General features: G+C 42.6%; 1 protein-coding gene across 3 annotated transcripts in view; it reads left to right on the forward strand.

The window, feature by feature from the left end:
- The window catches only part of DOK7 (docking protein 7), a 229,599-nt gene that overhangs the window by 170,170 nt on the left and 38,681 nt on the right, over positions 1-20,748 (forward strand). For all 3 annotated transcript variants that reach the window (XM_089691563.1, XM_089691564.1, XM_089691565.1), the window contains exons 5-7: positions 4,192-4,311; positions 14,024-14,122; positions 19,590-20,413. In XM_089691563.1, coding sequence (XP_089547689.1) covers positions 4,192-4,311; positions 14,024-14,122; positions 19,590-20,413 — 1,043 coding nt within the window. The remainder of the gene's footprint in view (positions 1-4,191; positions 4,312-14,023; positions 14,123-19,589; positions 20,414-20,748) is intronic.

Raw genomic sequence — 20,748 nt, forward strand, 5'->3', positions numbered from 1 at the left:
GATAGGTTTTTTTTTTTCTCCAGAAGCAATGTAACTATGTAAAACATGCCGATACATGGAATTCTTCTTTAAAGTAGAACTTCACTTTCTCAATCAACATGGACCATTTTTAATCCTTATGCTGCTAGCATTAGTAAATAGATAGGAAAGTATATCATATTTACTTGTTTTACATTTTTTTTTTACATTTCTTCAGTTACTTCCTTGTTTCCATGCTTAGGCAAATGATGTTACACATCCCAACAATCTTCAGGAGGGAAGGGAGGGTTCTCAGCTCAACCTATGCCTGAGCTAAGGGTAGATGGATTCCAGGAAGTAAATGATACATGAATCATCTGCCCTTACTTAAGATGGCCACTGCCAGAATTGCTAGGGAGTGTTTTTCAACATTATTTCTCAGCAAAATAAAGCATGGAGACATGGATGGATGGGTGAGTTTGCTCTAAATAGTAAAAATTAATTAAACAGCATTTTTGGTTTGTGATGCCCAGATGCAGTGCATTTCCACTTTAAAGTGGTTCTAAAGCCTCCAGGTTTTTTACCTTCATGTATTCTATGCATGACGGTGAAAAACCTTCTGTATGCAGTGCCCCCCCAATCCTAATCTGCGCCCCCTATGATCCAGTGACATTCTCGGCAGTCTGGGGACTCTTCCTCTTCCTTGGCTGAGACAGCAGCAGGAGCCCATTGGCTCCTGCTGCTGTCAATCACAGCCAATGAGCCAATGAAGAGACAGTGGGTGGCAGGGCTGAGCTGTTACTCTGTGTGTCTTATGGACTCAAAGACCAGCGGCTTGGAGATGAGCATGCAGTAGTGCCCCCCGGGTGAGCAGCTTTCCATGGGGGCCCTGCTCAAGGAGGAGGATCCAGGAGTGCTGGCTGAGACCCAAAAAGAAGAGGATCAGGGCTGCTCTGTGCAAAACTACTGTACAGAGCATGTAAGTATAGACATGTTTGTTATTTTAAAAAAGAAACAAAGCTTTAGTGTCACTTTAACCCCTAGATGCCGAGCACACACAAATATGTGGCCTCTCAGCGTCCGGGCCGCATATTTACGTGCCATTAGAAAATACATATGTCCTGAGAGAACGCGCTCCCAGCACATATGTCCGTTACTCACGGAAAGGTTACGATCGGACCTTTTCCGATCATGTGACAGCCATCACAGCGAATCACGGCTGTCACATGACCCTAAAACCCCGCCCGCCTCCTGGCTTCTGAAACTCTTAAAGGGCCGGGAGGTGCTGGCACAAAGGGGTTAATGTCTGCAGACCCCTTACATTTTGAAATGTTGGATAGTGCAAAGCTGTCCATACACCAATCAATATTCAGGTGGTTCAGCAGGGATTGGTGTGTGCCTGTGCCTGCTCAACAGAAATTGATTTGATTCATTTGATTGATTGGGACAATAAATCTGTTTTTTTTTTCATTCTGCCTGCTGGCTGAACAAAAAAGAAAAATCTAACCATGTATGAGGAAGGGTTAGAAGCATTGTCAGTTTTATTATTTGTTATTTTTGACATCTGTGCCACGTTGGTTTTCCCCAAAGTGATGGACTCCCTGGTTATCTCCAGGGTACCAGAACTAGCGTTCCCATTGGAAGATCCCCCCTATATTCCTGTTCTTGTGACAACCCACAACTTGGGATTTTCTTTCAAACAGCAATACAAACCTGACAGGTGTTCTAATCCCTCTCCACTCTATCCAGAACTAAAAAAAAGTTTTGCCTTCAGTTATATTTTAATGTCCCTCTATGGTAATTTTTTTTAAAAATCCCTTCTACTTTGCCCCTGTAACATCATCATAGGGACTCTTGAAGTCCTCCGCACACGTGTTGTGTGGGTGACAAAAGGTTAAAGTATCTTACAGAAGTGCAGGAATGAAAGAAGGCATTGCTGGCCCTTCCTTACGTTTGCAATCAGCTGCAGAAAAATACCACATGAGCTGCAATAGGTTGTTGTGGGCTAAACCTCCGATCTTTTCAGCTGCCATTTTATTGCATAGTTACCTGCAGGATCACTGTGGAAGTAGAGAATCACTGTAGTAATCGCTTCTACTACAGTGGTTGCTGTTGTCTTCCGAATCCTGTACCGAGTGGCTAACCTGCAGCATAGTAACCACAGGGAAATTGCTCACTCAGCAGTGCCGCCATTCATAAAAAGTCTTCTCAACAAATGCAAAGTGTTCTCTGATTGGACGAATTGGAGATTATGACCACCCCACCTCTTCACCTAATCCAATAAAAAAAAAAAAAAAAAAAATACAAACCGCTCTGTGAATAGCGCCAGAGTGATTTTCCACTTCCACAATGGTCCTTCAGGTTTGGAATATGCATACTTGCATTGATCCAACTGAAATCCATACCTGGAATTCAGCTTTAACAAAAAAATGCGTTTATGTAATAGGCCAAGTAGTTTGTGGCCTTTTGCATCTTTATAAAACCAGATGTAAGGAAGGGTAGGTAGAAATAAAAAAATTCTACGCTTTGCCCCAAAGTCCTCAATGGCCACCAAAGTCCAAGAGAACAACTATAAACTCACAAGATGGTATCGGGTGCCCACCCACCTTCATCATATCTCGCCACGGTATTCCGGTGCCTTATGGTGCTGTGGGGATAATGGTGGCACCCTCTTCCATATTTTTTGGCAATGCCTGAAGCTCCAATCGTTCTGACGAGGAGTGACTGGTATATTTCAAACAACTTACCACTGTGGACCTGTATGACAACCCAGTGGCTTGCCTTCTGCATTCATTGGGGAGACCTATCAAGAATACAAGGCCTCGCTCACTGTCCAGTTGCTTAATGAGGCTAAGGCCTGCATCCCACTTCAGTGGAAGGATACGCACCCTCTCACACTCTCTCTCTGGTTCTCCAAGGTTAATGAGCTTAGGAACCTGGAGAACCTCACAGCCACTTTGCTCAATAAAGAAGAGACCTTCCTTGACACTTGGCACCCCTGGCAATACTTGCATATCTGACTGAACTTCCTCCCCACCAGTGAAGTTCTTTTTGATCAGCTCTGTATATACTCCCCAGGAGAGGATGCATCTGCACTCTAGCTTGCCTACTCCCTCTCCTCTGTTCTCTCTATGGCCTCCCCCTCCCTATGCTGCTTCAACTTGCATTTCCCTCCAATTTCTCTCCATGCCCCCTGGCTACCACAGTGCCTCTCTGCAGGTTCTACTCCTAATTTCCCCTCCTCTCCCCTTTTTATTGCTACCAGTTTGTTTTATGTATTGAGGGTCAGCAACCTCCCCCATGCTGTTTTATAATCTTTCAGTTACTCAGTTTGCCATAACCCTTTCAAAAACATCATAATATGACTTGTTCATGTTTTGCTTTATGATCTGCTTAACTTGACACATTATGTTCCATTTTTTTTTCTTTGTCCCTTGAACCTTTCTCCTGGCTATGCCAACTCATCACTTTTTTGTGTACATTGTGACGTTTTGACATTTGTGCTGTTATTCTGTAAACTTAAACTGGAATTCTGTTCACCTTGTAATGTACAAATAAAAAAAATGAACAAATAAAAAAATTACAAAAAAATGGGTGTTTTAGTAAAACATTACACTGCAATACTGGCCCCAGTGAAAAATAACATTTTGGGCCCATCGTTTGGGTACCTTAAGACCCTGTGTGTACTTTTTTAGGTTATAAAAAAATGATTTTTCATATCTGTTCTTTGCAGATATATTAACTTTTTCTCGATAGCTGAAAATTAACATATTTGTAAGATTACTTGCTTTGATTAAATGCTTTGTCAGTGGATCTCTCATTGTCTGGATGGATGAACACGATGATAGAAGGTGATGATAACGAGGCAAGTCCTATTAAAGCTCTCAGATGTGTTAATGCATTGATAATACAGTTGCTAGAAAAAGTATGTGTAGTATTATGTTCAGCAGACTGTGTTCTTCTATTGTTGTGACTTAGATGACGTTCAGAGCACATTTTATGCCCAATTCATGCAAAACTCCACGTAATCCCAAGGGGTTCACATACTTTTTCTTGCAACTGTAGATCATCCCAAAATGCATAGAAAACATAAAACTCTCATTTGCAGAGGCACCCTTGCTATGAATTCACATTTATTTGTATTTCTAAAAGTTAGTAATTATAATTAAAAATAATACAATACAAACCACGTATTCTAAGCAAACATTTAAATCTTCTTCTCTCTCTTGGCAGGGGCTGGTGTGTTTTTCCTCTCAAGTTCCGAAGGAGATCAGATCAGTTTCCTGTTTGATTGTATTGTCCGAGGCATCTCTCCAACCAAAGGACCGTTTGGACTTCGTCCAGTACTTCCAGGTTAATATAAAGGAGGCAGAGGAACTATGCAAGCATCAAGTTATGAGGACCACTGTACTAACATAGAAATACAGTTGTGTCCAAAATTATTCAACCCCCACTGAAATTGAGTGTTTTGGCCAGTTTGACATTGCTTTTGATCATTCAGTCATCTTGCTTACATTTACATTAAAGAGGCACTTGTAGGTCAGACAAATATAACATAACAGTTATAATGAAATAACCACAAATGTCTTTTCTGTGCTCACAGCATTATCAGTTTTATTCAACCCCCAAGTGACATTCAATCTTAGTACTTAGTACAGCATCCTTTTACAGTTATAACAGCTTTTAAACGTGAAGCATAGCTTGACACAAGTGTCTTGCAGCGATCTACGGGTATCTTCGCCCATTCTTCATGGGCAAAGGCCTCCAGTTCAGTCACATTCTTAGGCTTGCGCACTGCAACTGCTTTCTTTAAGTCCCACCAGAGGTTCTCAATCGGATTTAAGTCTGGTGACTGCGATGGCCACTCCAAAATGTTCCAGCCTTTCCTCTGCAACCATGCTCTAGTGGACTTGGAGGTATGCTTGGGATCATTGTCCTGTTGAAAGGTCCAACGTCTCCCAAGCCTCAGGTGTGTGACGGACTGCATCACGTTTCCATCCAATATCTCCTGGTACTGAAGAGAATTCATGGTACCTTGCACACGCTGAAGCTTCCCTGTACCTGCAGAAGCAAAACAGCCCCAAAGCATGATTGACCCTCCACCATGCTTCACAGTAGGCAAGGTGTTCTTTTCATCATAGGCCTTGTTCTTCCTCCTCCAAACATAGCGTTGATCCATGGGCCCAAACAGTTCTAATTTTGTTTCATCAGTCCACAGAACACTATCCCACAACTTTTGTGGTTTGTCCACATGGCTTTTGGCATACTGCAGTCGACTCTTCTTATTCTTTGGAGACAGCAAGGGGGTACGCCTGGGAGTTCTGGCACGGAGGCCTTCATTACGCAGTGTGCGTCTTATTGTCTGGGCTGAAACTTCTGTACCCACATCTGACAAATCTTTTCTCAGTTCCTCAGCAGTCACACGGGGACTTCTCTCCACTCTACGCTTCAGGTAGCGCACAGCAGTCGAAGTCAGCATCTTCTTTCTGCCACGACCAGGTAGCGTTTCAACAGTGCCCTTTGCCTTGAATTTGCGAATGATGCTTCCTAAGGTGTCTCTTGGTATGTTTAACATCTTTGCAATCTTCTTATAGCCATTGCCCTTCCTGTGAAGAGAAATCACCTCTTCTCTTGTCTTCCTGGACCATTCTCTTGCCTTCACCATGTTTGTAACCACACCAGTAAATGTCTAGAAGGAGCTGAGTATCACAGTCATTTTAAAGCTGCCTAATTGGTGCTTATTATGCTTGATTGCTGCTCGGTGACATCCACAGGTGTTTTCAATACCTGATGGAAAGCACCTGTATGAACCTCTGTTCTTCAGAGTGGTAGTCTTTAAGGGGTTGAATAATTGTGGCAATGAAGAAACCACATAAGAACCATTTACTACTGTATTACATAAACAATTGATGTCATTTTAGTTGCATTTGGGTAGTTACAACGTCCTTGTAGGATTTGATTCTGAATACAATTCCAAATGTACACTATAGTCCCTAAACCCCTTTACAGCATTGGGGGTTGAATAATTTTGGACACAACTGTACATGAAAAATCTCTGTCTATCTATCTATCTATCTATCTATCTATGCACAAATCAGCCGCATGTCCTAATTTGACATGTATTGTGGTGCACTGCCCCGAACACAGACAGTGTGCATTCAAAGCCACTCACCGAAACGTGCACACCTGTCAAATCTGGACCTGCAGCTGTGTGTGTGTACAGCTGCTGCATAGTTGCCAACATTTAAAAAAAATTTTTAGGTATACTTTTTTTCAGTATGTCCAGAAAGCCAGCGTAGGAGGAGAAGCATGCTAATTAGGGGTAAGGGCATTAATTTGTGGGTGTGGCCAATATTGGATGTGGCGTAAAGGGGTGTGGCTAAATAGTCTGAGATTTTCTTGTGCTCCCCCATGCAATTTTGCTCTCCACCCCAACATCCCAAAAAATAGATAAAAATGCACACGTATCTAAAAAAAAATGTATTAATGTAAACATTAAGAACAGGTCCACACTCACTGATTGGTTGATAGAGGTTACTGCAGTTAATACAGAGGAGGGTCAGAGACTGCAGGTGTAGTACAGGAGAGGGTCAGAGACTGCAGGAGTAGTACAGGAGAGGGTCGGTGACTGCAGGAGTAGTACAGGAGAGGATCAGAGACTGCAGGCATAGTGCAGGAGTGGGTTAGAGACTGCAGGTGTAGTACAGGAAAGGGTCGGAGACTGCAGGAATAGTACAGGAGTGGGTTAGAGACTGCAGGCGTAGTACAGGAGAGGGTCAGAGACTGCAGGCGTAGTACAGGAGAGGGTCAGAGACTGCAGGAGTAGTACAGGAGAGGGTCGGTGACTGCAGGAGTAGTACAGGAGAGGATCAGAGACTGCAGGCATAGTACAGGAGTGGGTTAGAGACTGCAGGTGTAGTACAGGAAAGGGTCGGAGACTGCAGGAGTAGTACAGGAGTGGGTTAGAGACTGCAGGCGTAGTACAGGAGAGGGTCAGAGACTGCAGGCGTAGTACAGGAGAGGGTCAGAGACTGCAGGCATAGTACAGGAGTGAGTTAGGGACTGCAGGCGTAGTACAGGAGAGGATCAGAGACTGCAGGCGTAGTTCAGGAGAGGGTCGGAGACTGCAGGAGTAGTACAGGAGAGGGTCGGACACTGCAGGCATAGTACAGGAGAGGGTCGGAGACTGCAGGCATAGTACAGGATTTGGTCAGAGACTGCAGGCATAGTACAGGAGTTGGTAGGAGACTGCAGCTGGTGTGGGTTGTCTCAGTTGGGTCAGAGAGTGAGGTTTTTTTTTGGGGGGAGCAGTGGGTGAGGGTAGCTTCCCCACCAAAACCCCACCAAAAAAATGCTCCTCTCAGGCCAGGATTACCTCTCAAATCCCCCCCCCCCCAAAAACAGAGACTCACTCCTCCATCAGGGCCATATGAGACAATGAGACAATCCCCACCCGCTGCCCCCCCCCCCCCCAAAGAAACAAAAACTCACTCCTCTCAGACCATGATTATTGTAATGGAGGATTTTTTTTGGTATGGGGGGAGCTACAGGTGGGGGATATCTCATTTGGCTGTGAGAGAGTCTTATTTTGTTTTTTTTGGGGGTGAGTCCTCCATCACAGCCAAATGAGGCAACCCCCAACCACTGCTCCACCACAAAAAAAAACAAAAACACAATATCGCTCCCCTCAGGCCATGTAGCCCCCCCTGCCAAAACAAAATAAAACTCTACCCTCCCCAACAAAAAACAGAGACTCACTCCTCCATCAGAGCCAAATGAGACAACCCCCACCCACTGCTCCCCCCCCAAAAAAAATCCCTCCTCTCAGGCCATAATTACCATAATCATGGCCTGAGAGGAACAAGCATTTTTTTGAGGGGGATTGCGGGTGGGATTTGTCTCATTTGGCTGTGATAGTGAGTCTTTTTTGTGAGGTTTTCTTTTGGGGGGGATCATGACCTCTCAAATAAAGACTGACTCCTCCATCACAGCCAAAAGAGTCAACCCCTTCCCACTGCCCCCCCCCAAAACAAATTGCTCCTCTCAGGCCATGATTACCCCCAACACCCCCCCCTCCCAAAAAGAGACTCACCCCTTCATCACATCAAAATGAGACAACTCCTACCTGCTACTCCCCCCGGCCTTCCCCCCAAAATACTTGCTCCTCTCAGGTCATGATTCTGCCACCACAAACTCCCCCCCCCCCCAAAAGTAGACTCACTCTCACAACCCCCCACAAAAAAAACACCTAAATTTCCACTCCCAAAAAGTCATCAACTTACTCAGTGTCCCTGCAGTTGAGTCTGCACCTCTGCTGTCCCTGAGTCCGCTCGGTGGTCCTGGGTGTGTGTCCTGGGCCTGGCCCTGGTCCACTCTGCAGCAGCATCTGCTGCCTTGCAGGTGCGAGACTGAGGGGGCTAAGGCAGGCTGGCGCAGTCACCCCTTGGCTGACCACGCCCCCTCACAGTAACAACCAATCAGGATGGGAGAAGGGGCCACATGACTTCCTGTCTCACTGATCGGCAGTCCCAGGCAGGGGGAGGACAGAGTGGGAGGGCAGAGGATCGCATGGATGGAGGGGGACAATAGACTATAGTTAACACACTGGCCATCCAGCACACACTGCCTGGAGCCATCAGAGATCAGCTCAGCTGTCCGTGACAAAGTAGACCTTTTCTGTGACAAAACTCAATTTTCGTGAGTTAGCCCACGACAAGGACTGTCCGTGACAAATGTCAAAATCCGTGAGCATCCCGGGCATTTCGGGAGTGGTGGCAACTATGCTGCTGCATCTCCATAGAGTAAAGCCTGGTACACTTAGTCTGAGGTCTATGTGTACAGCTGCCTGTATTTACTGGAACTAATCCATCACATGATCGGGAAAGGTCACGATCAAAAGAGGAGATTGGGACCTTTCTGTGAGTACCGGACACGTGTGCTGGGAGCGCGCAGGGCGCGAGCTCTCAGCACATATGTTCTTTTTTAATAGAACGCAAATGTGCGGCCGCTTCGCGCCTAAGCCCATATCCCGGGAGGCCACACATTTGCATTCGGCAGGCGTGAAGAGGTTAATCAGTACAGTATTCGTCTGATTGGAAAAATTGGAAAAGGAAGACCATACATACTCAGAAACAAAAGAATATATTACAGTACAATCCAACATATTACATCACTTCTGAAGTTGTATACAAGAATTTTCATCTTCATTTTCAGTATGAGACTAGCATGCAATAAAAAAAAAAAAAAGATAATCATTCATCTGATATTCTCATCGTGTGTACCAGGCTTGTTCGTAAAATGTCCAATGATCTACATTGATGCAGGTTCAACACAAGGGCACATAGCAAACAGTTGTTGTTTGCATTCTTACACAGTACAACAAGGCACCCCATCTTGAATACAGTTGAATGAATGTCATTTTGTCACATTTCAATAAAGTAAAAAAAAAAAGTAATCAGTGCAACTTTGTAACAATGCATTGATGATCACACTGCCCTTCACACCACAAAGCATCACGCATGCAATTTACGATGCATATCGCTTGCAGACCGAGGTGAATGAGTCCTATCACATCTGACATTGATTGCAAATTATGAGTTACTGGCCGATGAATGGCATCCCCATGTTTTGCAGTGCTATATATTGTTTACATTTTTATTGTACTGTCTACAACATTACTGCCTGGTAGGTTCTAGATGTCATGCTGTGTAAGGATTGCACAATGACATTTCTGTGGGATGACACAATGTAATGAGGCTCTATATAGGTTCTTACTCTGCACATGATAGGACTAAAAGGGAAGTATGTACTCTATGTGCTAATGCTTTATGCCCCAGAATGCACTGCAAAGCCAATTATAAACATGCATACTGACGGCTCAGTATCCTAAAGGGTTTAAGGTTGCAGAGGAGGAGAAGGCTGGGGGATGGAAAAAGTAAACCTACGAAGAATGGAAAATTCTAGAAGAATTACCACCTACTATTAATAGAATGGCATGCAGAAGCTTATCTTAATTACATTAACTCTGTTTCTTGGTTAGAGCACCATTAATGGGTCTTCTTGTATTACAGTAAGGTGGAATTTAAATTAAATTAGGCTGCTTTCACACTGCTTCCATGCAAAAATGCGGTAAAAACGCATATGCATTTTCTGGCATGCCTGCACCTGTAAAAAATGTTCATATGACTCAAGAAATGAGTCAAAAATGCAAACATGGTATTTTTTATGCATTTTTACAGCATTTTCCATTCATCTCATGGGGGAGCTGCATTTTTGGTGAGGTCTTGAAAACTGCACCAATCTAGACTTTTCCAACTGCACCATACCCTCAGTGGTGTGAATAGTCCTATTAGATTTGAAGGGATTGTCTTTTTGTTGCAGTTATAGCATGTTAAAAAGTCATCACACTGCGCATTCACACTGATTATCACTGTTCAACAAATTTTTATTTTTTGCCAGTTTTGGAAACAAAAGGATCCATTTCTTAATGAATTTCACATTCTGAGTTCAAATATAACAATGAAATTTGTCAATTGGCTCTAGTTTTTCTGTAAACGGAAAGTTTTCTACTATAGGCGTAATGACTACATAATGCACAATAATTATATAGATAGATGTCTTTCCACAAATATAAAGCAAGTGATATTGACTACATAACAAAGCCTAAATGGCATAATATATTGCATAGGATTACCAAGAAAAATTATAGCCATAAGCTAAGTTGAATCATTTTAATACTTAGGATTCTCACTAGTTTTGTCTTCAGTTTGTGTCGGTTTTGCTTCTCTTGGCTTTTCTCTTGTATTCGAGGAAAGGGCTATCTCTTACAACTGCACGTGACTACACGCTTCAGGTTCTTCCTCACTTGACTCAACCACGAAGGATTCTGGTGCTTTAGGAATTGGTAGCCCCTCTCCATGAGGAACTGGACGTATTGCCGATGGAATATTTGGATAGTGCACAGATAACTTTTTCTTCTTATTTAGCCCTTTTACAATTGGAGGCACCATACAAAAAGTAACAATTACTAACATGATCTGTTGGCTCTCTCCAAATCATTGGCACAGCGAAAGGCATAGATGCCTTTTTTCCATTCAACCATTGCTCCAGTGCCGTCCCACAAGAATTGCAGCATATATGTGGTTCCCAGCTCTTGTCCTGGTCTCCTATCTTGCAGCCAAAATACAAGTTGTAGGCTTTCTTAATCATTCCTGTTATCCTCCTTTTTTGTGAGATAAAAGTTATTTCACCGCAGATATAGCAGAAATTATCTGCTTTATTCACACAAGTTCGAGGCATTACTGAGTAGCCTATATAAGCATAAAACGAAATGTAAAGACGCTGTCGAACTACAATCAGCTACAGATACTGCAGCTTTTATGCAGTGAAGTGATGCAATTAAAGGCTGATATTGCATCATCTCAGTATACATGCAATTTTCTATTGGTCACCAGTATCAATTGCGCAATATGCAGCTGAAGTTGCATCATAATTTTGAATGGCTTACGTCATTAGATGGGTGAATATATCATGGAAACTAGAGCCAATCAACATTTTTTAGGGTCATTTTCGTTTTCAGCACCCCAAAATTATGTAAGATTAGCTAATTTTATGCCCAAAACTTTTTACCTGTTGAACATTGTTATTATTATTTTGGTGAGTGATCTCCCACCACCCCACGAGAATAAAGCTGGCCATACGAATGTTCACTAAGAAATCCAGAAAGATCATTTGTTAGAGCATTCGAAAGACTCTATAAATGTCTATGAAAACCCGAATACATTTTGTCCAGTTGACATGCATGTGATTTGAGTTCTACAGTGCCTTGAAAAAGTATTGATACCCCTTGAAATTTTCCACATTTTGTCATGTTACAACCAAAAACCTAAATGTATTTTTGGGGGATTTTATGTGATAGACCAACACATACTGTGAGTGGCTTATAACTGTGAAGTGGAAGGAAAATGATAAATGGTTTTCAAAAATGTTTACAAATAAATATCTGAAAAGTGTGGCATGCATTTGTATTTATTTGTATTTTGCCCCCTTTACTCTGATACCCCTAACTAAAATCTTATTGAACCAATTGCCTTCAGAAGTCACCTAATTAGTAAATAGACCCACCTGTGTGTAATTTGAACTCAGTGTTAATACAGCTGTTCTGTGAAGCCCTCAGAGGTTTGTTAGAGAACATTAGTGAACAAACAGCATCAGGAAGGCCAGGAAACACACCAGATAGCTCAGGGATAAAGTTGTGGAGAAGTTTAAAGCAGGGTTAGGTTATAAAAAAATATTCCAAGCTTTGAACATCTCATGGAGCACTGTTCAATCCATCATACAAAAATGGAAAGAGTATGGCACAACTACAAACCTACCAATACATGGCCGTCCACCTCAATTGACAGGCCAGGCAAGGAGAGCATTAATCAGAGAAGCAGCCAAGATGCCCATGGTAACTCTGGAGGAGCTGCAGAGATTCACAGCTCAGGTGGGAGAATCTGTCCACAGGACAACTATTAGTCGTGCACTCCACAAATCTGGCCTTTATGGAAGAATGGCAAGAAGAAAGCCATTGTTAAAAGACAACCATAAGAAGTCTTGTTTGCAATTTACAAGAAGCCATGTGGGGGACATAGCAAACATGTGGAAGAAGGTGCCCTGGTCAGATGAGATCAAAATGTTACTTTTTGGCCTAAAAGCAAAACACTATGTGTGGTGGAAAACGAACACTGCACATCACCCTGAACACACTATCCCCACCGTGAAACATGGTGGTGGCAACATCATGTTGTGGGGATGCTTTTCTTCAGCAGGTACAGGGAAGCTGGTCAGAGTTGATGGGAAGACGGATGGAGTCAAATACAGGGCAATTTTAGAAGAAAGCTTGTTAGGGTCTGCAAAAGACTTGAGACTGGGGCGGAGGTCCACCTTCCAGCAGGACAATAACCTGAAATATACAGCCAGAGCTACAATGGAATGATTGCATCATAGCATATTCATGTGTTAGAATGGCCCAGTCACAGTCCAGACCTAATGTAAATCCAATTGAGAATCTGTGGCAAGACTTACAAATTGCTGTTCACAGACGCTCTCCATCCAATCTGACAGAGCTTGAGCTATTTTGCAAAGAAGAATGGGCAAAAATTTCACTCTCTAGATGTGCAAAGCTTGTAGAGACATCTCCGAAAAGACTTGCAGCTGTAATTGCAGGAAAAGGTGGTTCTACAAAGTATTGACTCGGGGGCTGAATGCCAAGCCACACTTTTCAGATATTTATTTTTAAAAAATGTTGAAAACCATTTATCATTTTCCTTCCACTTCACAATTATGTGCCACTTTGTGTTGGTCTATCACATAAAATCCCAATAAAATACATTTACGCTTTTGGTTGTAACATGACAAAATGTGGAAAATTTCAAGGGGTATGAATACTTTTTCAAGGCACTGCATATTCGATTCAGAGATGCACAAGCTCAATATAATAAGTAAAATTTTTCTTAAACTAAACCACATTTATGGTTAATGCTTTGAAAAAAAATTTCTTCCTTCATCCAATGTTCCTCATCCCTACAGCTGAAAACCATCATTGATTTGACCCCATTAATTAGAAAATCGAACGAACACTTAGAGAACACATTTTTTCGAACAAAATTCTGTTGGTGTATGACCACCTTTGAACAATTACTGGCCTGAGATATTTCTATATTCCAATGAAGAAGCTGATGGAGGATACATCAAATATAAATGTTGTATCATCTGCCCTCTAGTGGCTGCTCCATAGGAATACATTTGGAACTCAAGCTGATGACACATGTAGCTTAGCTGAATTCATGGTCTGTCATGGCAATCCAGGAGGTGAGGGTCAAATAAACCCTCCCCTATCGCACTCCAAAGGGAAAAATCTACTTTTTGTGATGTTATATAAGTGATTTTATTTTACTTTTTTTTTTGTTGTTGTGATTTTTGAAGTATAATCTAATAATGTATTAACAATAAAGGCTGTTATTTGTTATATAAGTTCACAAATCTTAAGTTGCCAACTGATGTCATGTTTGTTTGCTTTAAGATCCAAATTTAAACCCCGCTTACATGGAGGACAGAGTGGCCCATGAGACTCTGCAGTTGGAGAAACGGCTTAGCATGCTGTCTCATCATAGCCTAGGCGGTAAGAATTAGAATTATTAATATATATATATATAATAACATATATTAATATATTAAAGGACACCTGTCACAATAGAACTGCAGGAACTGCCATTTCTGAAGGTTCTAGTTTCAAGCTTGTCATTCATGTGTCATTCACTACTGGGAGAGTCAATGAAAACAGTGACCACACTAAACAAGTATGTGCATAAAGAGTTGCTTAACACTTTACTAGCTGTATGCTTGTTCCAGGTCAATGTCTCACCTAGTAGAGAAGCAAGGATAATGTTGACATCTTGAACCCTCTAGAACAATAAAACAATGGTAGCTCTCATACTTATGTCCGCAAAAGTTCCCTTTGATCCTTAAAAGATTTCTTGGGTTTGAGTTTGTAGTGGTGTAGCCATACGGACATGTTTTGGTGAAAAATTCTCATAATGTTGTCTATGAAGGTTCTCCCTTATGCAGGTCATGGTATATCTAGTAGTATTTAGTCACCTTCAACTGGACTTCTGAAATGTTGAAGGCATATTGTAGTTTACCCAGCCAAGTGGCTAACTGCAAGTAGCTATCTCATGTTGTCAAAGTGATTGTAAACCCTTACATATTCCCAGGGAAGTGAATAGCCTCATGTGATATGGGGAGGTGAAAAAATCATCCTACATAAGTTGTATCTTTTATTGGAAACTTTCTCTTCTGTATAGCCTCCTAAAGCATACATTTTACACTTCATTCCTGAGCTGTAGAAGGCAGGGGGCAGGAATCTGATGTCACACAATGCAGAGCACAGAGCAGGGAGCTGGGTGTAATCTGAGACCTGAGTGGAGGGAAAGGACACCCCTCCCTCAACAAAGTCTCATAGGCAAACATCCACAGTCTCAGCTCAGCGTCAATCACCTTCTATGTACTGGGGAAGGCGTCGTCCCATGGGATTCTGTGGTGTCGAGATACACTGTCAGAAGTGAATTAAACACTGCCCTAATCTGAAGTATGGCTGAGTACACCACCCAGCCCTGTCCTGCTGCAGCAGCTGCCAGACTCTCACACAGCAGGTCTAGATGGTGCCCTGTGCCTTCCAGCTATGGCTAAATGCCAGAGCCTCATGCATGGGGGCTAAACCCCCAATGTGCATGAGGCCTTAAAGCCTCAATTAACCTCAAGCAAAAATATTATTTGTAAAGATGAATTTTAGGCATGGTATATTTTCACATGGTTATATTGATCCAGCTTAGACCAATGTAGCTTTATATATACCATACCTAGCCAATGCCCCTGGAAGCTGGAAGTCATTAGAATAGACACCGCTACTCCAGTGATCTCCAGTTGATTGTGGATCCTTTGCTGAGTGGCCGGCCGGATACATTCTGGACACTGCTTACATTTTCTAAAGGGACAAGGTGGGGAGCATGACAACATTATTATTATTATTATTATTATACAGTATTTATATAGCCCCAGAAAGGTTTGCTCAGCGCTGTACATTATAGTGGGGGACAGTACATGAGACAATACAGTAACAAAACAACAACACGAGGAATTCAAGGGCCCTACTCTTTCGAGCTTACAATCTAGGAGGGAGGGGAAAGTGGTACAGGAGGAAGTGGCTGTGGGGGATGGAGTGGTAGGAGGAGTGTAGCGTGTAGATCGGCTGTTAGGTCAGGGTGGGGTAGGCTTCCCTGAAGAGATGGGTTTTCAGGGTGCGCCTAAAGGTGAGGAGGGTAGGTGACAGTCTGATGGATTGGGGTAGTGATTGGGGAAGTCCTGGAGAAGTCCTGCAGTCGGGCGTGGGAGGTGGAGACCAGGGAGCTAGAAAGTAGGAGGTCTTGTGAGGAGCAAAGATTAAGGGTAGGGTGGTATTTGGGTATCAGGTCGGTGAGGTAGTTTGGGGCAGTGTTATGAATGGCTTTGTATGTCTGTGTTAGTAGTTTGAATTTAATGCGTTGGGCAATCGGAAGCCAGTGGAGGGAATGACAGAGGGGGGTGGTAGAAGCGCAGTGGTTGGTGAGGTGGATGAGTCTGGCCGCTGAGTTCAGGATCGACTGAAGCGGGGATAATCTGTGATTAGGTAGGCCGGTGAGGAGGGAGTTGCAGTAGTTGAGTCGTGAGATAATAAGGGAGTGAACGTGTTGTTTAGTAGTGTCTGGGGCTAGGAACGTACGTATTTTTGAGATGTTCCCCTCTCCACCTTGTTCTATCAAAGAATGCTTTGCCTTCATTCAGAAAATGCAAAGCATTCTCTGAATGGCACCCATTCTGAGTGGCCGACATCCTGTGTTCTGAATGCACCTGGCTGGCACAGGACACGGAAACAAGTGGGGATCACTGGAGTAGTGGTCCCCAGCTTCCAGGGGCATCAGCCAGGTATGGTATGGTACAAGCTGAACCAATGTACAGTAACTATGTAAAAATATAACATACATTGGTATTTAACTGTGAAAGGGTTAACACTTCTCTTTTTTGTTATTACTGTCTGTATTCCCATGATGGAGATTTCCTCTCATTTCTTGTCCAGGGGTCATACAGAGCAGGAAGAGAGGAGAAACTCCTATATGTATAGGTGGTGAATGCACATAATTATGGCCACTTGATAGTGAACAGTCATTGGGGTTGATTTACTAAAATTGGAGCACTCAGAATCTGGTGCAGCTGTGCATGGCAGCCAATCAGCTTCTAACTTCAGCTTGTTAGATTAAGCTTTGGCTATAAAACCTGGAAGCTGATTGGTTTCTATGCAAAGCTGCGCCACTCTCCAGGTTTAGTAAATATCTCACATTTTCTGCTTAGAAAATATGTATATTATAAAACAAATTTACCATTAAAGGATTGTATGCCTTAGGATAGTACATAGATATGCTTTGTCAGCAAGAAAGAAAAAAAAATGTAAGTATTTTCAAAATATTGCCACATATAATAAATCAATACGAAGGATGCTAGATAGTAAATTAATTGATGCCCTTAGGAAGCCAGTAATATACAAACAATATTTACTAAATGAATCTACAGATTGATTTAGACAGATAATACCTGTTACTGGAAATTAGAAGTAGATGAAGTTTATGATTGATTTATGTGAATTCTCAACAGCATCCATATCCAGGAAACAACTGCATAATATCCAAAGGATAAATAAAGTGAATCTCAGTGTATACAGTATTGTACAATGTAAGCTCTCCGTATCGACAGGCTTTAGCAGCCTCTTCCTACATACATTACAGTTTAAATACCGAGGGAAAATAAATCATTCCGCATTTACGCGTATATTGAATTCACAGAATCATCCATAGATTATCCTATTTTTATAGTTCACATATCCATTTTCTTGTACAGATTGTTCATTGTATAGGATCGGGACCCGTATTACATTTTTTTTTTTTATAAAGAACATGTAATTTTGTGGTATATCTCTTTTTGTTCTATTCTATATATTGTTATTTATGCTCATGAATACAAAATACACTTTATGATTGTTTCCTTCTTCTGCAATGCATAAATGACAGTCGGATGCTGCCCTTGGCTGCTATGGACAGAGCGTAGAGTTCCTGTTGGCAGACATAAGCAAGCAAGGTGTTTTCAAGCCTGCAATAATGAGTATTATGGATGCAGCTTGTATTGAATGGCTGTTTATAAAATAAAGATTTTAAATAAATGATTAGGAACTTATGTAAATTGACAGTTTTTAAATGTATATCTTTGCAAAAAGAAAAGAAGATGAAATTAACCAAAAAACATACTTTGTTTAGACTGGTCTCACATCTGTGTTTGAATGCATGTTACCATAAAGCACACTACCATTCCTTTTTGAATGACACCCCAATGCATCTTGCAAACACATGTATATTGCAGCACACCGCAATGCACTGATGGGAACCATCTGTTTACTGCATTTAAAAAAATCATGCTTATTTTATTTTAGGTAAGTCGTGGTGTGCTGGCAGCCTCTTCCTGTTCCGTGCTAACGGGTCACATGTTGTGGACCCGTTAGCGGATACGCTTGCTCAGTGGGGGATCTGTCTGCTAATCCCCACTGAGCAAGCGGATGACAGGTCTGTGTCTGCTCCGCTTGTGCAGAGTGGACACAGACATCGCCCGCTGTCCTCTATGGGCAGTTGGATAGAAACGGGCTATCTATCCGTTTCCATCCAGTCCGATGAACGGAAGGGGAACAGATCCCCATCCGTCTCTTTTTGGCGGATCGGATTGAATTGGATGTCGGATGGTGTAATCGGACACGTTTACACCCACCACATCATAGAGGAGAATATAGGTTCCAATTAGGTTCGCCTGAGAAAACGGGCAGGAAAGTACGTCTGAAAGGGGCCGAATGTGCTGCCTTAATAAAATGTATATTAAAAGAAAAGTGTGGACTTATAAAAAAAAATTAATACTCACCTAGGTGGATGCAGCATCTGTCGCCCGCTGGCTCCAGTGAGAACAGAGTAATCAAACGCCGCTGATCACTCAGTTCTCCCCCTCCTCTCTGAGCAGAGAGCCATGACTGTCAGTCTCTGACTCTCTGTTCTGCCCCTTCGATGCTCACTGGAGCATCTGGCTTTGGAGGGGGCAGCAGGGGATGGCTCAGGCTCTAGGTGGATCAACAAGAAGCTCAGCCAGGTGCTGGTCCAGGATTCTGGGTTGATCCCATCTATATGGGCAAGATCTTTTCAGAGCCTGGACCAGCTTAGTGACATCAGCCATCAGCGGACTTTAGCCAGCTGTCAACTGAAATTGGGTCACAGGAGTACAGAACAAAATGCACTCCTGTGACCTACAGGAGAATTATAGCTAAAACAGCTTTGGCTATACTTCTCCTTTTAAAGTGGTTGTAAACCTCAGACATGAAACATGAACAAAGCATAGCCCTCTATAGTGTATACTTAAGTCTCAATTAAGAGCACTAAGTGTAATTTCTGTTTGCTACTTTGTTCCTCTGCTATCAGCATGCATCACTTCTGACATGTTTCCCTGACACCAAGAGAAAAAAGGTGACAGCAGATTGACAGCCTCTGCTCTGTTCCTATGTGTTGTATGTGTCTCTTCCTTTCAATCAGCTTTCAGAGCTCTCCTCACAGAGTTCTGCAGAGTGTAATCTCAGCTCTCCGCCCCATTAATTCTGAATTCTCAGACAAGCTTTATAAATTCAGCACTTTGAATGGATGTAGAGAAGAGAATCCCAAAAATAAAAAGGCACAACTTTAAGAGGATTTGTTTTATCTCCTTGATTCACCTGAGGCCAGTCACTTCACTGGGAATATGTAAGGGTTAACAACCATTTTAATGCACAGAAGACACATACAAGCAAAAATACTGTTTTGTTTCCATTTTCTTTGTGCTTGATTGGGTATTTGCAAAGTGAATTTTCACCACATTCACTAAGCTAAGGGAAAACTCCCCTGCAAAGTGAACAGCCTATTAGCTTTCAGCAAACCAGCCCTCTCACTTCTGACTATTTAATTTCTACTTTAATGATATATTTGCTTGTTTTTTTTCAGGTGATGATAGAAGTATATCCAGCTCTTCCTCTGACACCAGCCATTCAGATGCCAGTGCAGGAAGCAGATTGACCATATGGGCAGAGCCTTCTTCAGCCAGTACATCTGCTGAGAGTCATGGGATGCCAGCAGCGAAGGGCATCCACCTGGGAGACGATAAGTCCTATACTGAAGCCTTTCGTGCCTCCAAGCCTCCTCCTAAGCCTGCTGCATCTAGACATTTACAGGAAATTGGCCGTCAAAGCTCTTCCGACAGTGGCATAGCTACAGGCAGTCACTCTTCCTACTCAGGGAGCTTTTCCTCCTATGCTGAGAGCCTGGACATTTGCCACGGAGAAGAGTTTGGGTCATTACTTAGCTTACCCTTAACCATGGCTACAGATCAAAATCTATGCACGTGTCAGCATGCTGATCTACAGAGAGGGTCTGAATATCAGATTCCCGCCTCTGTCAGACATCTCTACGACACACCCCGAAGTGTACTTCAGGCAGCTGCTCGAGAAACTCAACTCAAGAGTTCAGATTCCACTTTATCCAAGGACCAGGCACAAGGAACTCAAAGCATTAGTGATGCTAAGCTATTGGTACCCCATGGAGAGGCCAGAGCCTCATCTTTACTGCCGGAAAGCAAAGACTCAGGTGATGAAACCTATGTGGATTTTGTTCCAAAGTGGACAGCTTCAAAAGCACAGCCACATGGAGCTGAACCCAAAGGGAGTGACTTGGCAGCTACAGGCACAACTGACACTTGTGAAATCTGTAGCCCCCATCCTGGTGTTACAAGGGCACTTTTTGCAGCTTGCCCGGTATGCGGAGGACTAAAGGTAAACTGCTGTATATTATTATATGTTTACACACTGAAAGGAATACTGGCTGCTACTAAGCATGCATACACAATTACTGTCAAATTGCAACCCATGTAGACCTTTACTGCTAACTGCTAGTCATTTTGGGTTGATTTACTAAAACTGGAGAGTGCAAAATCTGGTGCATACCTGCATAGAAACCAGTCAGGTTCCAGTTTTTTTTTGTCAAAGCTTAATTGAACAAGCTGAAGTTAGAAGCTGATTGGCTACCATGCACAGCTGCACCAGATTTTGCACTCTCCAGTTTTAGTAAATCAACCCCAATGTGATTATTTGCTGTGCTTATTGTTGTC

The sequence above is a fragment of the Staurois parvus genome, unplaced genomic scaffold (genome assembly GCF_062004578.1).
Source record: "Staurois parvus isolate SC_StPar_1 unplaced genomic scaffold, SC_StPar_1.0 ptg000564l, whole genome shotgun sequence".
Lineage (NCBI taxonomy): Eukaryota > Metazoa > Chordata > Amphibia > Anura > Ranidae > Staurois > Staurois parvus.